The sequence below is a fragment of the Lynx canadensis genome, chromosome D4, assembly GCF_007474595.2.
Source record: "Lynx canadensis isolate LIC74 chromosome D4, mLynCan4.pri.v2, whole genome shotgun sequence".
In the NCBI taxonomy this organism is placed as follows: domain Eukaryota; kingdom Metazoa; phylum Chordata; class Mammalia; order Carnivora; family Felidae; genus Lynx; species Lynx canadensis.
Genome location: NC_044315.2, coordinates 58,134,428 through 58,149,145, shown reverse-complemented (window position 1 = coordinate 58,149,145; position 14,718 = coordinate 58,134,428). Strand labels below are relative to the sequence as shown.

The following is a 14,718-nucleotide window of genomic DNA, read 5'->3' as shown; positions in this document are numbered from 1 at the left end:
GAATGGTATGAAAAACCAAGATCTGGGCAGTAGGTCTGCTTGTTGCTACCAGAGTGCCTTTCAGACCTTCTCAGCTAACAGAACAAAGAAACACTAAGTTGTAAATATATACATATCTATAACTATTTCTATATGCAACCATCTATATCTATATTAAGGTAAATGAGTTCTTACTAATGTCTCCTTCCCTAATCCATCACCACATGGGCATCGGTCATTCTAGCCCCCTTCCTTTGCTTATCTGTAAATTCCCATGCCAACAGTGAGAAATCTAGCTTCTACCATTTACCATCCATCTACTTCAATTCCAGTATACAAGTATCAGAACTGTTAACCTGTCTTCTCATGGGAAACCATTTTGTCATCAATGTTTATGTGTGACTCCTTTTGTCTTGATTCTTACACACTTTCCTCATTTCCAAAGTTACTCGGATCTGTACCTTTCCCCCCACCCCCTTCAGTGAGGTTATTTCATACATTTTTTTAATAGTTTCTCTTGTCACAGTATACATTCCCTCCTGAGATAGCCCAACTTCTCAAATGATGTAATTCACATACAGTAATACTACAGACTGAATGTTTGTGTCTGCCCTCCATCCCCAATTCATATGTTGAAACTTGATCTCCAATGTGATGGTGTCCAGAGGTAGGGCTTTGGGAGGTGATTAGGTCATGAGGATGGAGCCCTTATGAATGGGATTCGTGCCTTTACAAAAGAGACCCCAGAGAGCTTTCTCATTTCTTCCACCATGTAGGGTCACAGGGAGAAGATAGCTGCCTGAACCAGGCAGCAGGCATCTGCCAGCACCTTGATCTTGGGGGATTTCTCAGCCTCCAGAACTGTGAAAAATAAGTGCTGTTTAATGTTTATTTATTTTTGAGAGACAGAGAGAGACAGCATGAGCAGGGGAGGGGCAGAGAGAGAGGGAGACCTAGAACATGAAGCAGGCTCCAGGCTCTGAGCTGTCAGCACAGAGCCCAATTTAGGGCTTGAACTCACGAGCCGTGAAATCATGACCTGAGCCAAAGTAGGACGCTTAACAGACTGAGCCACCCAGGAGCCCCTTAAATAAGTGCTGTTTAAGCCACCCAGGCTATGGTACTTTGCTATAGCAGCCTGAACAGATTCAGACAAACTAGAGTTTACTCTTTGTGCTATAAAGTTCGATAGGATTTCACAAATGTGTAATAGTACTTATCCACCATTACAGTATCATACAGAATAGTTTTACCACCCTAAAAATTCCCATGCTTCACTGATTCAATACTACTTCCCATCCCCTGGCAACCACTGATTTTTTTTAATGTCTCTATAGTTTTACCCCTTCCAGAATGCCATATAATTATAATCGTACAATGGGTAGCCTCTTCAGATTGGCTTTTTTTCGCTTAGTAATATGCATTTAATATTCCTTCAGGTCCTTTTGTGGTTTGATACCTCATTTCTTTTTAGTGTTGAGAAATATTCAATTATATGGATGTACCAAAGTGTGTTTATCCACTCACATATTGAAGAATATTTTTGTGGCTTCCAATTTTTGACAATTATGAATAAACATTCACACACAAGTTTTTGTGGACCTAGGTTTTCAAATCCATTGGGCAAAGACCTAGGAGCACAATTACTGAATTACACAGTGAGGTTATGTTTAGCTTTATAAGACACTGTCAAACTGTCTTCCAAAGTGGATGTGTTATTTTGCACTCTAGCAGCAATGAATGAGAGTTCCTGTTGCTCCACATCCTTTGCGGCATTTGGTATTGTCCATTTCTTGGATTTTAGCCATTGTAATAGGTGTGTAGTGGCATCTTATTTTAACTTGAAATTCTCTAAAGACAAATGATGTTGAGCATCTTGTCATACATTTATTTGCCACCCATGTATCTACTTTGGTGAAGTATTGTTCAGATCTTTTGCCCATTTTTAAAACTGTGCTGTTTTCGTACAGTTGAGTTTTCAGATTCTTTTTTTTTTTAAGGTTTATTTATTTATTTTGAGAGGAGGGGCATGTGGGAGGGGCACAGAGAGAGAGCCCTCTGCAAGGCTTGAACTCACAAACTGTGAGATCATGACCTGAGCTGAAACGAGAGTTGGACGCTTAACCGACTGAGCCACCCAGGCGTACAAGAATTCTTTTATATTTTGGATACAAGTCATTTATCAGATGTATTTAGCAAATATTTTCTCCCATTCTGTAGGTTCTCTTTTCATTTTTTTTTGATGGTGTCCTCTGAAGCACAAAAGTTTTTCATTTTGGTGAAGTCCAATGTATCTATTTTTCCACTTGTTGCTTCTGCTTTTCATATCTTATCTATATAACCATTGCCTAATCAAAGGTTTCTTTTAGTCCCACATTTTTTTTCTAAGAATTTTTATCATTTTAGCCTTTACATTCAGGCTCTGATCCATTTTAAGTTAATTTTTTCAATATGGTGTGAGGGGTCCAACTTCATTTTTTGCATGTGGATATCCAATTACCGGAACACCATTTTTTTTTTTTTAAGATTTTATTTTTAAGTAATCTCCACACCCACGAAGTCACAACCTTAAGTTCAAAAGTTGCATGTTCTACCAATTGAGCCAGCCAGGCGCCCCTGAACACCATTTGTTGAACACCATTTGTTCTTTTACCCCACAGAGTTGTCCTGGTGTCTTTGTCAAAAATCAGTTGACAATTGTGATGGGCATAATGCCCCTGCACCATAGACACTGCATCCTAATTCCTGGGATCTAGGAATATGATGTTACTTGTCAAAAGAGAATTAAGCTTGCAAACAGAGTTAAGGTTGCCAACAGCTAACCTTAAGACAGGGAAATACTCCTGCATTACATAAGTGGGCTTAATGTAATCATTACGGTCTTTAAAAGTGGAAGAGGGAGAGAAGAGTTCTGAGTCAGAGGGAAACGTGACTGTGGAGGGAGTGATGTGATGCAAAAAGGACCCAACTTGCCTTCATGTGAAGATGGAGGAAGACGGCCATGAACTGAGAAATGTGGGCAGCCTCCAGAAATTAGAAAATGTAAGGAAATGGATCCTAACCCAGAACCTACAGAAAGGCTTTAAAATATATAATTCTACAGGCCCATATTACACAATAATCAAAAACAAGCTCTTTAAAAAATGCATAAAATCACTGTGGAACCACGAAGCTGAAAGTCTTTCAGTTATTTCCTTAGTAGACTATATTCTTACTAATTACCTTCACCAAGAAGAATCATATAACACACTCAGCTGTAGTAAATTACACTGTAATAAGGTCTGAATTAGCCAAGTTTTCCTACATCTTAACCGGTTTGTGTAAGATTGCTGCTATAGAAAGAAGCAATCTTTTGATAAGTATCATATATAATAATGCTTTCCTATATGATACAAGTTCAGGAGAGAGGTATTACGTCTGTTTCTAGTATAGGAAAGAACATGGACTTTGGAGCCTGTCATGCCTGATTCAAATCCAATACACTTACAGGTTTTACGACCTTGAGAGAGTCATTACTTTGCCTGAGACTCAGCTTTCTCCTCTGTAAAAAGGGATACCACCAACCATGCAGAGTTAGTGTAAAGACTAAATGAGTTCATATGTTTAGATTTAAAAACATTTATCTAAATCAAGGGTCAGCAAACTTTTTCTGTAAACACTTTATAATTGTAAATATTCTTTGGAGGACATACAGTCTGTCACATTTACTCAACTCTGCCACTGTAGCACAGAAACAGTCATAGATGAGTTTCAATAGAACTATCAAAAGAGGCTATAGAGGTGGCCCATAGGCCATAGTCTGCTAATGCCTGACATAAATCATCCAGTGCAGTGGCTGGCACATAGTGGGTGTTAAATACTAGGTACTATGATCATTACTCTCTTTTTCCCTATCACAGCCAACAAACACAATCCTTTATTGCTCATATGACTCATTCACCATTCTATCATTCCCAATTTGTAAAATATTCAATATTACCTAAACTGCTGCTGCCAAAGTTTCTCGGTCACTCTATTCCCAGTATGCAAACAAGTGATTCATTATCTTCCACACTGTCATCTGGATCACAGACAGAGGTTCAGATAGGAGGTTCAGGACTACTGGTTCAGTTCAATACTTAAATCCCTTTTATGACCTGTCCTATGAATGGCTGTCCAACATGTCTGAACACCCCCAATGACAAGGAAACCACCAAATTCCTAGCACCCTTTCTCTTGCCAGGTAGCTTGGACTTTTTCTGAAAGCCCTTTTATTGTAAGCTTAACTTCAATATGGTTCAACTTCGTAAGTATATACTGAGTAAATGCTGAGACCACAAAGATGAATAACATATAACCTCTATCTCCAACTTCTCACTGGACTTTGTCTGCCACTGTCACCCAAACAAGCCTCATGTTCTCCCTTCATGACAGACATTCAGGTATTCGGAGGTTGGTGCCCTAAGTTGTTCCCCAAACTCCCAATTCCTTCAACCGTTCCTCAGAGGCTCCCTCCCCACTTCACACTGCCTTCCTCTGGATATAAAATGCACACACACCCTCCAAAGAAGTCCAGGTGTGGCTGGACAACGGAAAGTGAAGCCAACCTAAAACTATGCACATTTAGCTTAGCACCAACAATCTAAACGAACAAAGGCAGCCTCATTTCCTCAACTCACAACTATACTCCTTTAATTTTCCAAGTGGTTCTATAATATTTGAGCTAAGTGATAGATTTTAGATGATATGGCAAACATTAACATTTCTTTTCCTTAAAGAAAAGGAAGATTTAGGCTAAATAGCAGTCAGGGTATCTATTTTTACTTGATCCAGTCTGATGGGGCCAATAACAGCATTTCTAGGCTGAATTAATAACAAAAAAAATTGTTTTTAATTTTAAAGTAAATATACTAAAAAATTCCAATGTAAGGATTGCAATTGTAAGATAGATATTTACAGGGGCGCCTGGGTGGCGCAGTCGGTTAAGCGTCCGACTTCAGCCAGGTCACGATCTCGCCGTCCGGGAGTTCGAGCCCCGCGTCAGGCCCTGGGCTGATGGCTCAGAGCCTGGAGCCTGTTTCCGATTCTGTGTCTCCCTCTCTCTCTGCCCCTCCCCCGTTCATGCTCTGTCTCTCTCTGTCCCAAAAATAAATAAACGTTGAAAAAAAAAAATAAAAAAATAAAATAGTTTAAAAAAAAAAAGATAGATATTTACAAAGGAAAAAAGGATAGAAAATAGTATCACGCTTATAGTAAGGCTAAGCAGTGTTTTATAAATATATTTATATGTAATGCATCCCAAAGTAAAACAGACTTCTTACTGTGGTTCATGGCGAAAAGTTTTTGAAAAACACTGTTCCAGACCATGCCATCTGCCGTTGGGATAGAAGAGTGATTCTTCTCTTACGTTTTATAAAAATAAAAATAGATGGACTTTAGAAAATTTTAAACTTTTGTTTTTCAAAAGAAACCATCAAGAAAGTAAAAAAACTACCTACAAGAATGAGAGAAAAAATTTGCAAATCATATATTTAATAAGGGACTTATAGCTGAAGCTATAGACTTCTTGCAACTCAATAATAAAAAGATAAACAACCCAATTAAAAATGGCCAAAGGATCTGAATAGATATTTCTCCAAAAAGATGTACGACCAATAAGCACATGAAAAGATGCTCAACATCATTAGTCACTAGGGAAAAGCAAATCAAAACCATAATGAGATACCACTTCACAGAGCTAAAATAAAATGGGCAGACAATAACAAATGTTATAGAGAACGGAGAAAAATTAGAACCCTCATAGATCACTGGTGGGATCATAAAATGGTAAGTTCGTCATTTCCTCAAAATGTTAAATGACTCAGCAATTCCACTCCTAGGTATACCACACAAGAGAACTGGAAACATATGACCACACAAAAATCTGTACACAAATGTTCACAGCAACATTATTCACAATAGCCAAGAAGTATAAACAAACCAAATGTCTACCAATTGATAAATGGATAAACAAAATGTGATATATCCATACAATGGGATATTAAGCTGTAAAATGGAATGAAGTAGTGACACATGATAGAAAATAATGAATCTTGAAACAGGCACATATTGTATGAGTCCATTCATATGAAATGTCCAGAATACTCAAATCCAGAGACAGAAAGTAGATTAGTGGGTGCCAGGAGCTGTAAGGTGGGGGAACTGGGAGTGACCACTACTGGATACAGGGTTTCTCTTTGACATGATGAAAATGTTCTAAAATTAGATTATGGGGATAGCTGCACAAATGTGATTATAATTAAACCCACTGAATTGTACACTTTAAAGAGGTGAATATTACAATATGTGAATTATATTTCAATAGAGCTATTATAAAAAATGTAAAACCCTTGAACGGCTTCCCTTTGCCAAAACAGTTTATTGGAGCACTGAGGTTCCTTCAGATTCTTTTCCCCCTTGCACCACCTTCTGCCTCCGCCCTCAACACGGCATGACCATTTTAGATTTCCATGCCTTTGCACATACACTTCTTGTTGTCAAGAATGTCATATTCCCTCTTCTCTTTCTGATGAACGTCTACATATCCTTCAAGACAAATACTGTTTCCTCCAAAAAATCACCCTTAGTCCTCCAAAGTTGGTCATCGCCTCCATGCTATAAATACTAGTTTAAGCATCTCCCCTTAATAGATTCTGAACTCCTTGAGTTTACTAGACAGTATTATCTTCAGCCCCAGGACCTAAACCATTTAGTAAATGTTTACTGAATAAATGAGTGACAGAATACTCCCTCACTACTGACTAGAAGTAGTCAGCTATTTTTTCTCCAACTAGTTTAATTGGTAAAATCCATACAAATACAACTTGAGTGCTAGCCTTTAGAGACCAATAAAATGAAATAAAAATACAAATTTGGGGCCAACATTGAGACTTAAGGAAAATTACCATACAGTAACATTTCATGGGGGCTCATAGTTCAGATACTTATCATTGTTGACCGAACACACTTACTGAAGTCAATACTCTTTTATTCAACATATTAAATGTGTTGTTTAACTCTGGTAACCACAGCTGTGACTTAGTTAACGATCTCAATAAATCCTACTTAAATCAGAGACAGGAAAAAATTATGCAAATGAATTCTTATCTGTTTTTTCTGCCCAAGGCATATTTGATAACAGATAAAACATCTCCAAATAGTCTCTACTTAATTGTCAGGAAGCCATTTGAGGTTTTATTTGTATCAAAACCAAATACAAAGAAAAGGAGAAGCCTGCCATATTCACAAATGATTTTATTCAGAAAGAAATTACACATTAAAAGGAGACATAGTTGAGAGCTTATTTTCACATATGGAAGTGAATCTAGGAAAGTCAACAGTTATTAATATACAAAACCACATGATTAAAAAAGACAGTAATAGATAATGACAGATGGGCTTGCCTTAAGACTCATCTGCAAAATATCTTTTTGTTTAAAAACAAAAAGATATTTGTCTTTAAGACAGCTCTTTAGAAACAAGTCTAGAGTTCCAATGGACTTTAAAAATCAAACCAATCATACCATTCTCCACACAGGCTGTATCACACCCATATTCATCCAGCAGGGGTAAACCAGCCAACAATTATACCTTGCAGCTAGACAGGATGTCTTCCACTAATCTCTTGTAAACCCAGGCATCACCCTTAAGCCGCTGCCTCTTGATACCCACCACGTCGGGTTTCTGAAGCTGGCACACTTCTAGTTCAAACTGCATTGTCACTTTACCAAAGTCTGACTGTGTTTGACACTTCAGTGTATACCTATGAAAACAAGATAAGAAGCCAGTTAGTAGCAGAACCATGAATATTCTGTATAAGAAATCTCTAAGCCCATAGGAGGCCAGTGGAGAAAACGAACCATTATTTCATTAAGCAATATCTTACTGCTTACAGTTTCCAAATGACTTAGCTATACCTTAATCATGGAGCATGACTAGTGTTTTTGCAAAAGCTGAACTAAGATCTTAAGAAAGAATAAAGATGAAAGGCTTTACCAGAACTTTCTCTTGTCCAAAGAAAAGCCTTCCTTTCATAGCTACCAATGCCATTTATGCTCAAGAAATCTTCTGGTCTTCCTTATGCAACTCTTTCAACAGTGTAATCCATGAACAGTAGGCCATTTCCACAATGTTCACAACAAAGGAAAACACAGGGAAGATTAAGAATATTTTTTTGTGTGCACCTCATCAGAAAATTCTTTCATATAAATAAAGCTGAAGCCACCAACCTGTCAGAAGGGTGTGTGTTTCTGAGGTTTTCTAATAGTAATAAGAGGTTATGATCATTACACTTTATGGCAGAGTTATAACAGAAAGCCCATGGAGATGGTCCATTTCCATGGTCGAAACACATGGTGTGTGTGTGTGTGTGTGTGTGTGTGTGTGTGTGTGTGTAGAAATAAAATTAGAACTGCCATATAACAATTCTGAAAATGGAAAAGCCCAGGCCAAATGAAGCCTTAAAGACATCTTAAGACTTAAGAATCAGGTATGTTCTTACAAAGTTACATAAATTGAATTCATGTAAATCAACTTTTTAATTAGTTTGCAAAATATTTTCATTTTATTTGTCTTACTAAATAATAGACAACAGGATCAATTTTAAATATCAGTTCCCTAAATATGTGGGGGATGTGGTTAGGTACTGTTCCACAGAAGCGTGGAGAAATTACTTGCATCTGTTATGTATTTGGGGTTTTACAAAATATCATTCTTTCTCTTACTTAGTTATGTGTTTGGGGTCTTCATCTCTTAAAAATGAGCAGTCATCATCAGACATGCCAAAAGAAGTATTCTGTAGTTAAGGCTCCTGACGGGAAAATGAAGCATAGGGCAATTCAGTCATATGGAGAGAAAAGCCAATTCTTCATGAATGAAAAAAGATAATAATAGAATATACCTGAGATTAGTAACATCACATCCCTGAAAAACTTAGCTTTTGATGTTCTTCTTTGTCACAAAGAAGTTAAAAACAAACAGAAGAGATAAAAAGGGAAAAAAAGGGATCAAGGCAGACACTTTGCTGTTGATGAGTAAGTTAGATGGATAAATTATTGGTTAACAGCTAGTTGGCGATCTGATAGAAAGATCACATGCTGAAGGAATTATTGAAGGCTTTCTAATATAGATTTGGCTAGAGGTTCTGGACCCACCGCTAAACTGCAAGTGTGAAGAACGGGTCAGAGTGAGTTATATGTGTTCTGATGATGCCTTAAGAAGAAAGCCAGGGTCCAGGTAAGGAATGCTTACCAACATGTACAGATAATGAAAAGTAGAATTACTTTTGCAAAAGATTGTTTCTTAAAATCTTCCTCTAAATTGAACATCTAGTTAAATGTTTTTTATTGAACATTGAAATCTAGTTAAATGTTTTTTATATCAATTAGTGGCTCTTTTTATCTGCCTCAATAATGAAATTTGAAAGACATAACTGGAAATACTTAGAAATATGAACATCTTAGGTAACGAGAAGAGGTCTGGCCATTCAGACCATGAGATCACAGCCACGGAGGCTTTGCCGGCAGCTCACTGAACGGTGGGAAAGAGTTAAGGTGAAATAATTTCCTAAAATGGTGAAAACCCAGTCCTGTCCAACAGCAAGTCATAAACGAAAGGATTCTATAAACCCCTGATTGGTCTGAGGTGTCTCGACTGGAAAAAAAACTGGAAGGAGTTCAGATTTTTCCTATTTTGAAAAGTCTAATTTTGAAAGTGGTGACAATATGGCACTAGCTCATACAAAACCAAAGAAGCTAAATTATGAACAATGACACTGCCATAAAAGCTTTTTTGATGAAAATGAGGTAGGAAAATTTTTTTTTAAAAAGAGAAGAATCAATACATGTCTTCTCAAAGCTCAAAAGATATCAAGTAATACATGCAACAGCCTCTAAGTGTGCTTCTTACCCCTTTTGTACAAAGTCAACATGCTTCTTTGGAAGAACAGACATTATTTCATTCAAGAGTTGATCTGGATTCACTAGTTTGGTTGTAGTCACATTATAGTGAAGCTTAAAAAAGAAAAAGAAGGGGTATGAAGTAAATCTTTACATCAACACAAACACCTTCCTACCTAACTCAGAGATCCCAAAATCATTATAGCACCAGTTCAAATGGAAGCATTTCCAGAAAAATACTGAATTTACAACCAATTCTTGGTAAGCTGGAATAAGATGGCACTGGAAAGCTTGGAGAAATTAACTTTCACTAGTAAGTACATCCATATCATCCTTTTTAACTTTTCATCCTCTTCTCCTACCAATCTTTTTAATGAAATACATAAATATTAATTAACATCTATCTGTTTGAGCTTTACTTGTTTCTCCCTTCCTATGCTATTAATTGTCCTAAGATGTAAACTGTGAGAGATGAAACAAATGGCCCAGGAAATGTGGTTTGAATATATACCTGACCCTTGAAAAACGCAAGGGCTAGGAGTACTGACTCTTCATGCAGTTAAAAATCCACATATAACTTTTGACTCCCACAAAACTTAATAGCCTGTTGACCGAAAGCCTTACAGATATCATAACAATCAGTTAACACATATTCTGTATGTTATGTGTATTATATTCTAACTTCGTACAATATAATAAGCTAGAGAAAAGAAAATGTTAAGAAAATAAAAAGGGAAGGGGGAGGCTGGGTGGCTAGGTCGGTTATGCGTCCGACTTTAGCTCAGGTTCTGATCTCGTGGTTCGTGAGTTCAAGCCCCGTATCGGGCTCTGTGCTGACAGCTCGGAGCCTGGAGCCTGCTTCAGATTCTGTGTCTCCTTCTCTCTCTGCCCCTCCCCCACTCATGCTCTATTTCTCTGTCTCTCAAAATAAATAAACGTTAAAAAAAATTTTTTTTAAAAAGGGAAGGGAACATATATTTACAGTACCGTACCATATTTATCAATACTGTAAGTTTACACTGTTTACAAGATGAATCCTCTATCTTCTATTAGTACCTACAAAAATACTGTCTTATATGATACAAAACATGACAGATGTTACATGTATTACTAACACTAGATATCAAAAATGAAAAGATAATATGAAAAAGAAATTCATATTTATTTACAGGTATATTTATTTATTTACTCATGCATTGATAACGAAAAACCAGCAATATGACTGCTTCATGGTAGCCTGGTGTAATCAATATGATTGCTTCACAGTAGCTTAGCCTACACACTAATGAATAAATGGTTATAAAATTTTATGGGATACAGTAATACAGTCACATTCATAATACAGTATTAGAAACACTGTTATATATATTTTTAAAAACACCTACTGGTGATGATAGGCTGATAAGCAGTTTCTCCAAAGACAAGAGAAGCATACTGTACAGTAATGTTATTCTTTGAAAACAAAGTCATGAAACAGTAAGAAAACTAACACGTTATTAATTTTATATTAAATACCACTCACCTTGTGTCTAAGTAAAGATAGGCTATCCACTTCCATATGAGTCTTGCACACAAGGTTCTACATGAGGAACACTTAGGTAATGATGATGATGGCACAAAAACGTCTCCTGTGGCTCTTGTCATACAGTTACTACACGTTCACATGACACTCACACACATACACCACAGGTAAGTTTATTAAGTGTATGCCATGGTGATTATTTACTGCTCATCAGGTAGAAGTGGATCATCATAAAGTCCTTCATCCTCCTCTTTTTCATGTTGAGTCGGCTGAGGAGGAGAGGTTGTTCTTGCTGTCTCAGGGTGGCAGAGGTGGAAGAGGTAGAAGGGGATGAGAAGGGGCAGGCACACTTGGTGGAACTTCCTGGAAATAGGTCGCAATTTGTCTGACTTCATGCTTTTTCATTTTTCTAAAAAATGTTTCTGTCCAGTACCAATCCTCCTCCTATTATTTGCTTCAGTTTCAGTGCCCATATCATAAAAGGCTCCATGTCATAAAAGAAGTAAAAAGTAGTCCTGAATTATCAAAACCCTTTTGCCAGTTTGTGTAATGTCAATTTGGTTTCTAGCACTGCTTCTTCTACATGTTCTTCCTCATCATGTCACTGGTTCAGATCACTTATCTCCTCAACTTATCTTCTGTTAATTCTTCTGGAGTGGTGTCTATCAGCTCTTGACTTTCTCCCCCTATCTTGAAGCCCCATAAACACCCTTTTTTGCCATATTCACAAACTCTTTCATAATTTCTCTGTTTGGCTCTGCCATAAACCCTGTGAAGTTATGCACAACATGTGGACAGTTTTCTCCAGCAGAAATTTGTTTTAGGCTTAGGCTTTCATGATTTTTCTGGTACAACAATGGCATCTTCAATGATGTAATCCTTCTAGACCTTCATGACATTCTCTTCCATAACGCTGACAACCCTTTCCATAGTACTGTGTGTAATGAGCCTTAAAGGTCCTTATGACCCCCTCTTCTAGGGGATGAATTAGAGATGCCATGTCTGGGGACAAGCACACCACTTCGACACCTTCAGTGTTGATCTCATAGGATTCTGGGTGGTCAGCGGCATTGTCCAATATCAAAAGAATTTTTTTTGTTGTTGTTTTTTTGGTTTTTGGGGTTTTTTTGTTTTTTTTTTCAATATATGAAATTTATTGTCAAATTGGTTTCCATACAACACCCAGTGCTCATCCCAAAAGGTGCCCTCTTCAATACCATCACTCACCCTCCCCTCCCTCCCACCCCCCATCAACCCTCAGTTTGTTCAAAAGAACTTTAAAAGGCAGTCCTTGGGGCACCTAGGTGATTTGGTCGGTTAAGCATCTGATTCGGATTCTTGATTTCGGCTCAGGTCATCATCTCACGGTGGTGAGATGGAGCCTCACGTTCAGCTCTGCACTGAGCATGGAGCCTACCTAAGATCGATCCTTCCTTCCTCCCTCTCTCCCTCTCTCTCTCTCCTTCTGCCCCTCTCCCCTGCTCTCTCTCTAAAAATAAATAAAATGAAATAAAAAAATTAAGGCAGTCCCTTACTGGCAAGGTACTTTTTGACTTCATTGATGAAATCTATCCAGAAAGAGAATTCTCATTGTCTATACCTTCTTGTACAACCAAAAGACTGGCAGTTGATGGTCATATTTTCCCTTCAAGACTCAGGGGTTAGCAGCTTTATAAGACAAGGGCAGTGCTGATCATAAACCCAACTGCATTTGCATAGAATAGTAGAGCTAGCCTCTCCCTTCCTGCCTTAAAGGCTAGTGCTTCTTTTTCTTGCTTACTAGTCAATGTCTTTTGTGGCATTTTTTTTTTTTTTTTCCAGAATAGGGTAATTTTGTCTGCTGTTCAGGAAGATATTCTTTTTCCTCAATGATTTTCTTAATGGCATCTGGGAACCAGTATCTACTGCCTCTTGGTCAGCAGAAGTTGTTTCTCTTGTTATCTTAACTTTTTTTTTTTTTTTAATGTTTATCTTTATTTTTGAGACAGAGAGAGACAGAGCATGAGCGGGGGAGAGGCAGACAGAGAGGGAGACACAGAATCCGAAGCAGGCTCCAGGCTCTGAGCTGTCAGCACAGAGCCCAATGCGGGGCTCGAACTAGTCAACTGCGAGATCATGACCCAAGCCGACACTCAACCGACTGAGCCACCCAGGCGCCCCTTATCTTAACATTTTTAAACCAAATCTCTTTCTAAAATCATCAAACCATGCTTTGCTGGCATTAAATTCTCCAGCTTTAGATACCTCACCTTCTTTTTGCTTTAAGTAGTCATAACATGACTTCATCTTTTCTCAAATCATATAAAGCTTATAGGTATGCCCTTCTTACAGCAATCCTACACCCACATTAAAGCTGCATTTTCAATACGAGATTAAAAAAAGTATTTTGCAAAAAATGCAAGGTTTTTGTGCCTGTTGGCATAGCTGCCACAATGGCTTCATGAGTTTCCCTTTTCTTTTTTTTAAACAACGGTCCTTACACTGGATTCATTTATCTGGAAATGGTGGGCAACCGCAGCCACAGACATCAATCTATGGTACATATCAAGCAATTCAACTTTTTCTCGTAAAGTCATGACTTGTCTCTGCTTCTCGGGAACACATCCAGCATCACTACTGGCACTTCATACAGGTCCCCTGGTGTTACTCAAGGTGTATGGCATTGAGCTACACGTGATTTATACGTTTTAAACATATTTAAAAGTGAAAAATATGCAAGAACCTCAAAAGATCATTTTTGACTGTGATACGCAATTTACTGAAGGGACCAATTGCTCACGTGGAGACGATTAGCATCACACAGCGTTTTTAAGCAGATACTCATAACACAAGCTCACCGCAAGAGCAACAGAAGAATAGCTACGAAATTATTACAGTAGTAAAGCATGTATTACAGTTGATTTTATGCAGTTATGATTTAATACTGCATCTTTAAGTTTGTTTACATTTCTCTCAACTGTGAATGGCACCATGTACAGTATGTGTTTGTGTGCATAAGTTTTGATAAATTTTAACTTTTTATATCTGTTTATATCTTATGGTAGGGTAAATGATCAAACAGACTAATATCTAATATCTTTTTCTTAATTTTTTTGATATTTCTAGGCCACGCCGTTTTTGAGTTTTTCCAAATTGTTGCAAGTCCCCCCCAAATTTTCCCAATATACCTGTTTAAAACAATATACATGTAAGTGACCCATGCAGTTCAAACCCATGTCATTCAAGGGTCAACTGTATTTTTATTTAGTATTTATATATTTGTTCCAATCTGATTTAGAAAAACATAATCAGCAAAAACTAGTA

At 37.5% G+C, this 14,718-nt stretch overlaps 1 protein-coding gene across 1 annotated transcript in view; it reads right to left on the bottom strand.

Moving 5' to 3' along the window:
- Window positions 1-7,233: 7,233 nt before the first annotated feature.
- Window positions 7,234-14,718, bottom strand: part of MELK (maternal embryonic leucine zipper kinase) — a 91,634-nt gene continuing 84,149 nt past the window's right edge. The window contains exons 17-18 of the mRNA XM_030293795.2: window positions 9,904-10,007; window positions 7,234-7,759 (exon numbers count right to left, since the gene is read on the bottom strand). Of these exons, the coding sequence (XP_030149655.1) occupies window positions 7,582-7,759; window positions 9,904-10,007 (282 nt within the window). The 3' untranslated portion in view covers window positions 7,234-7,581. The remainder of the gene's footprint in view (window positions 7,760-9,903; window positions 10,008-14,718) is intronic.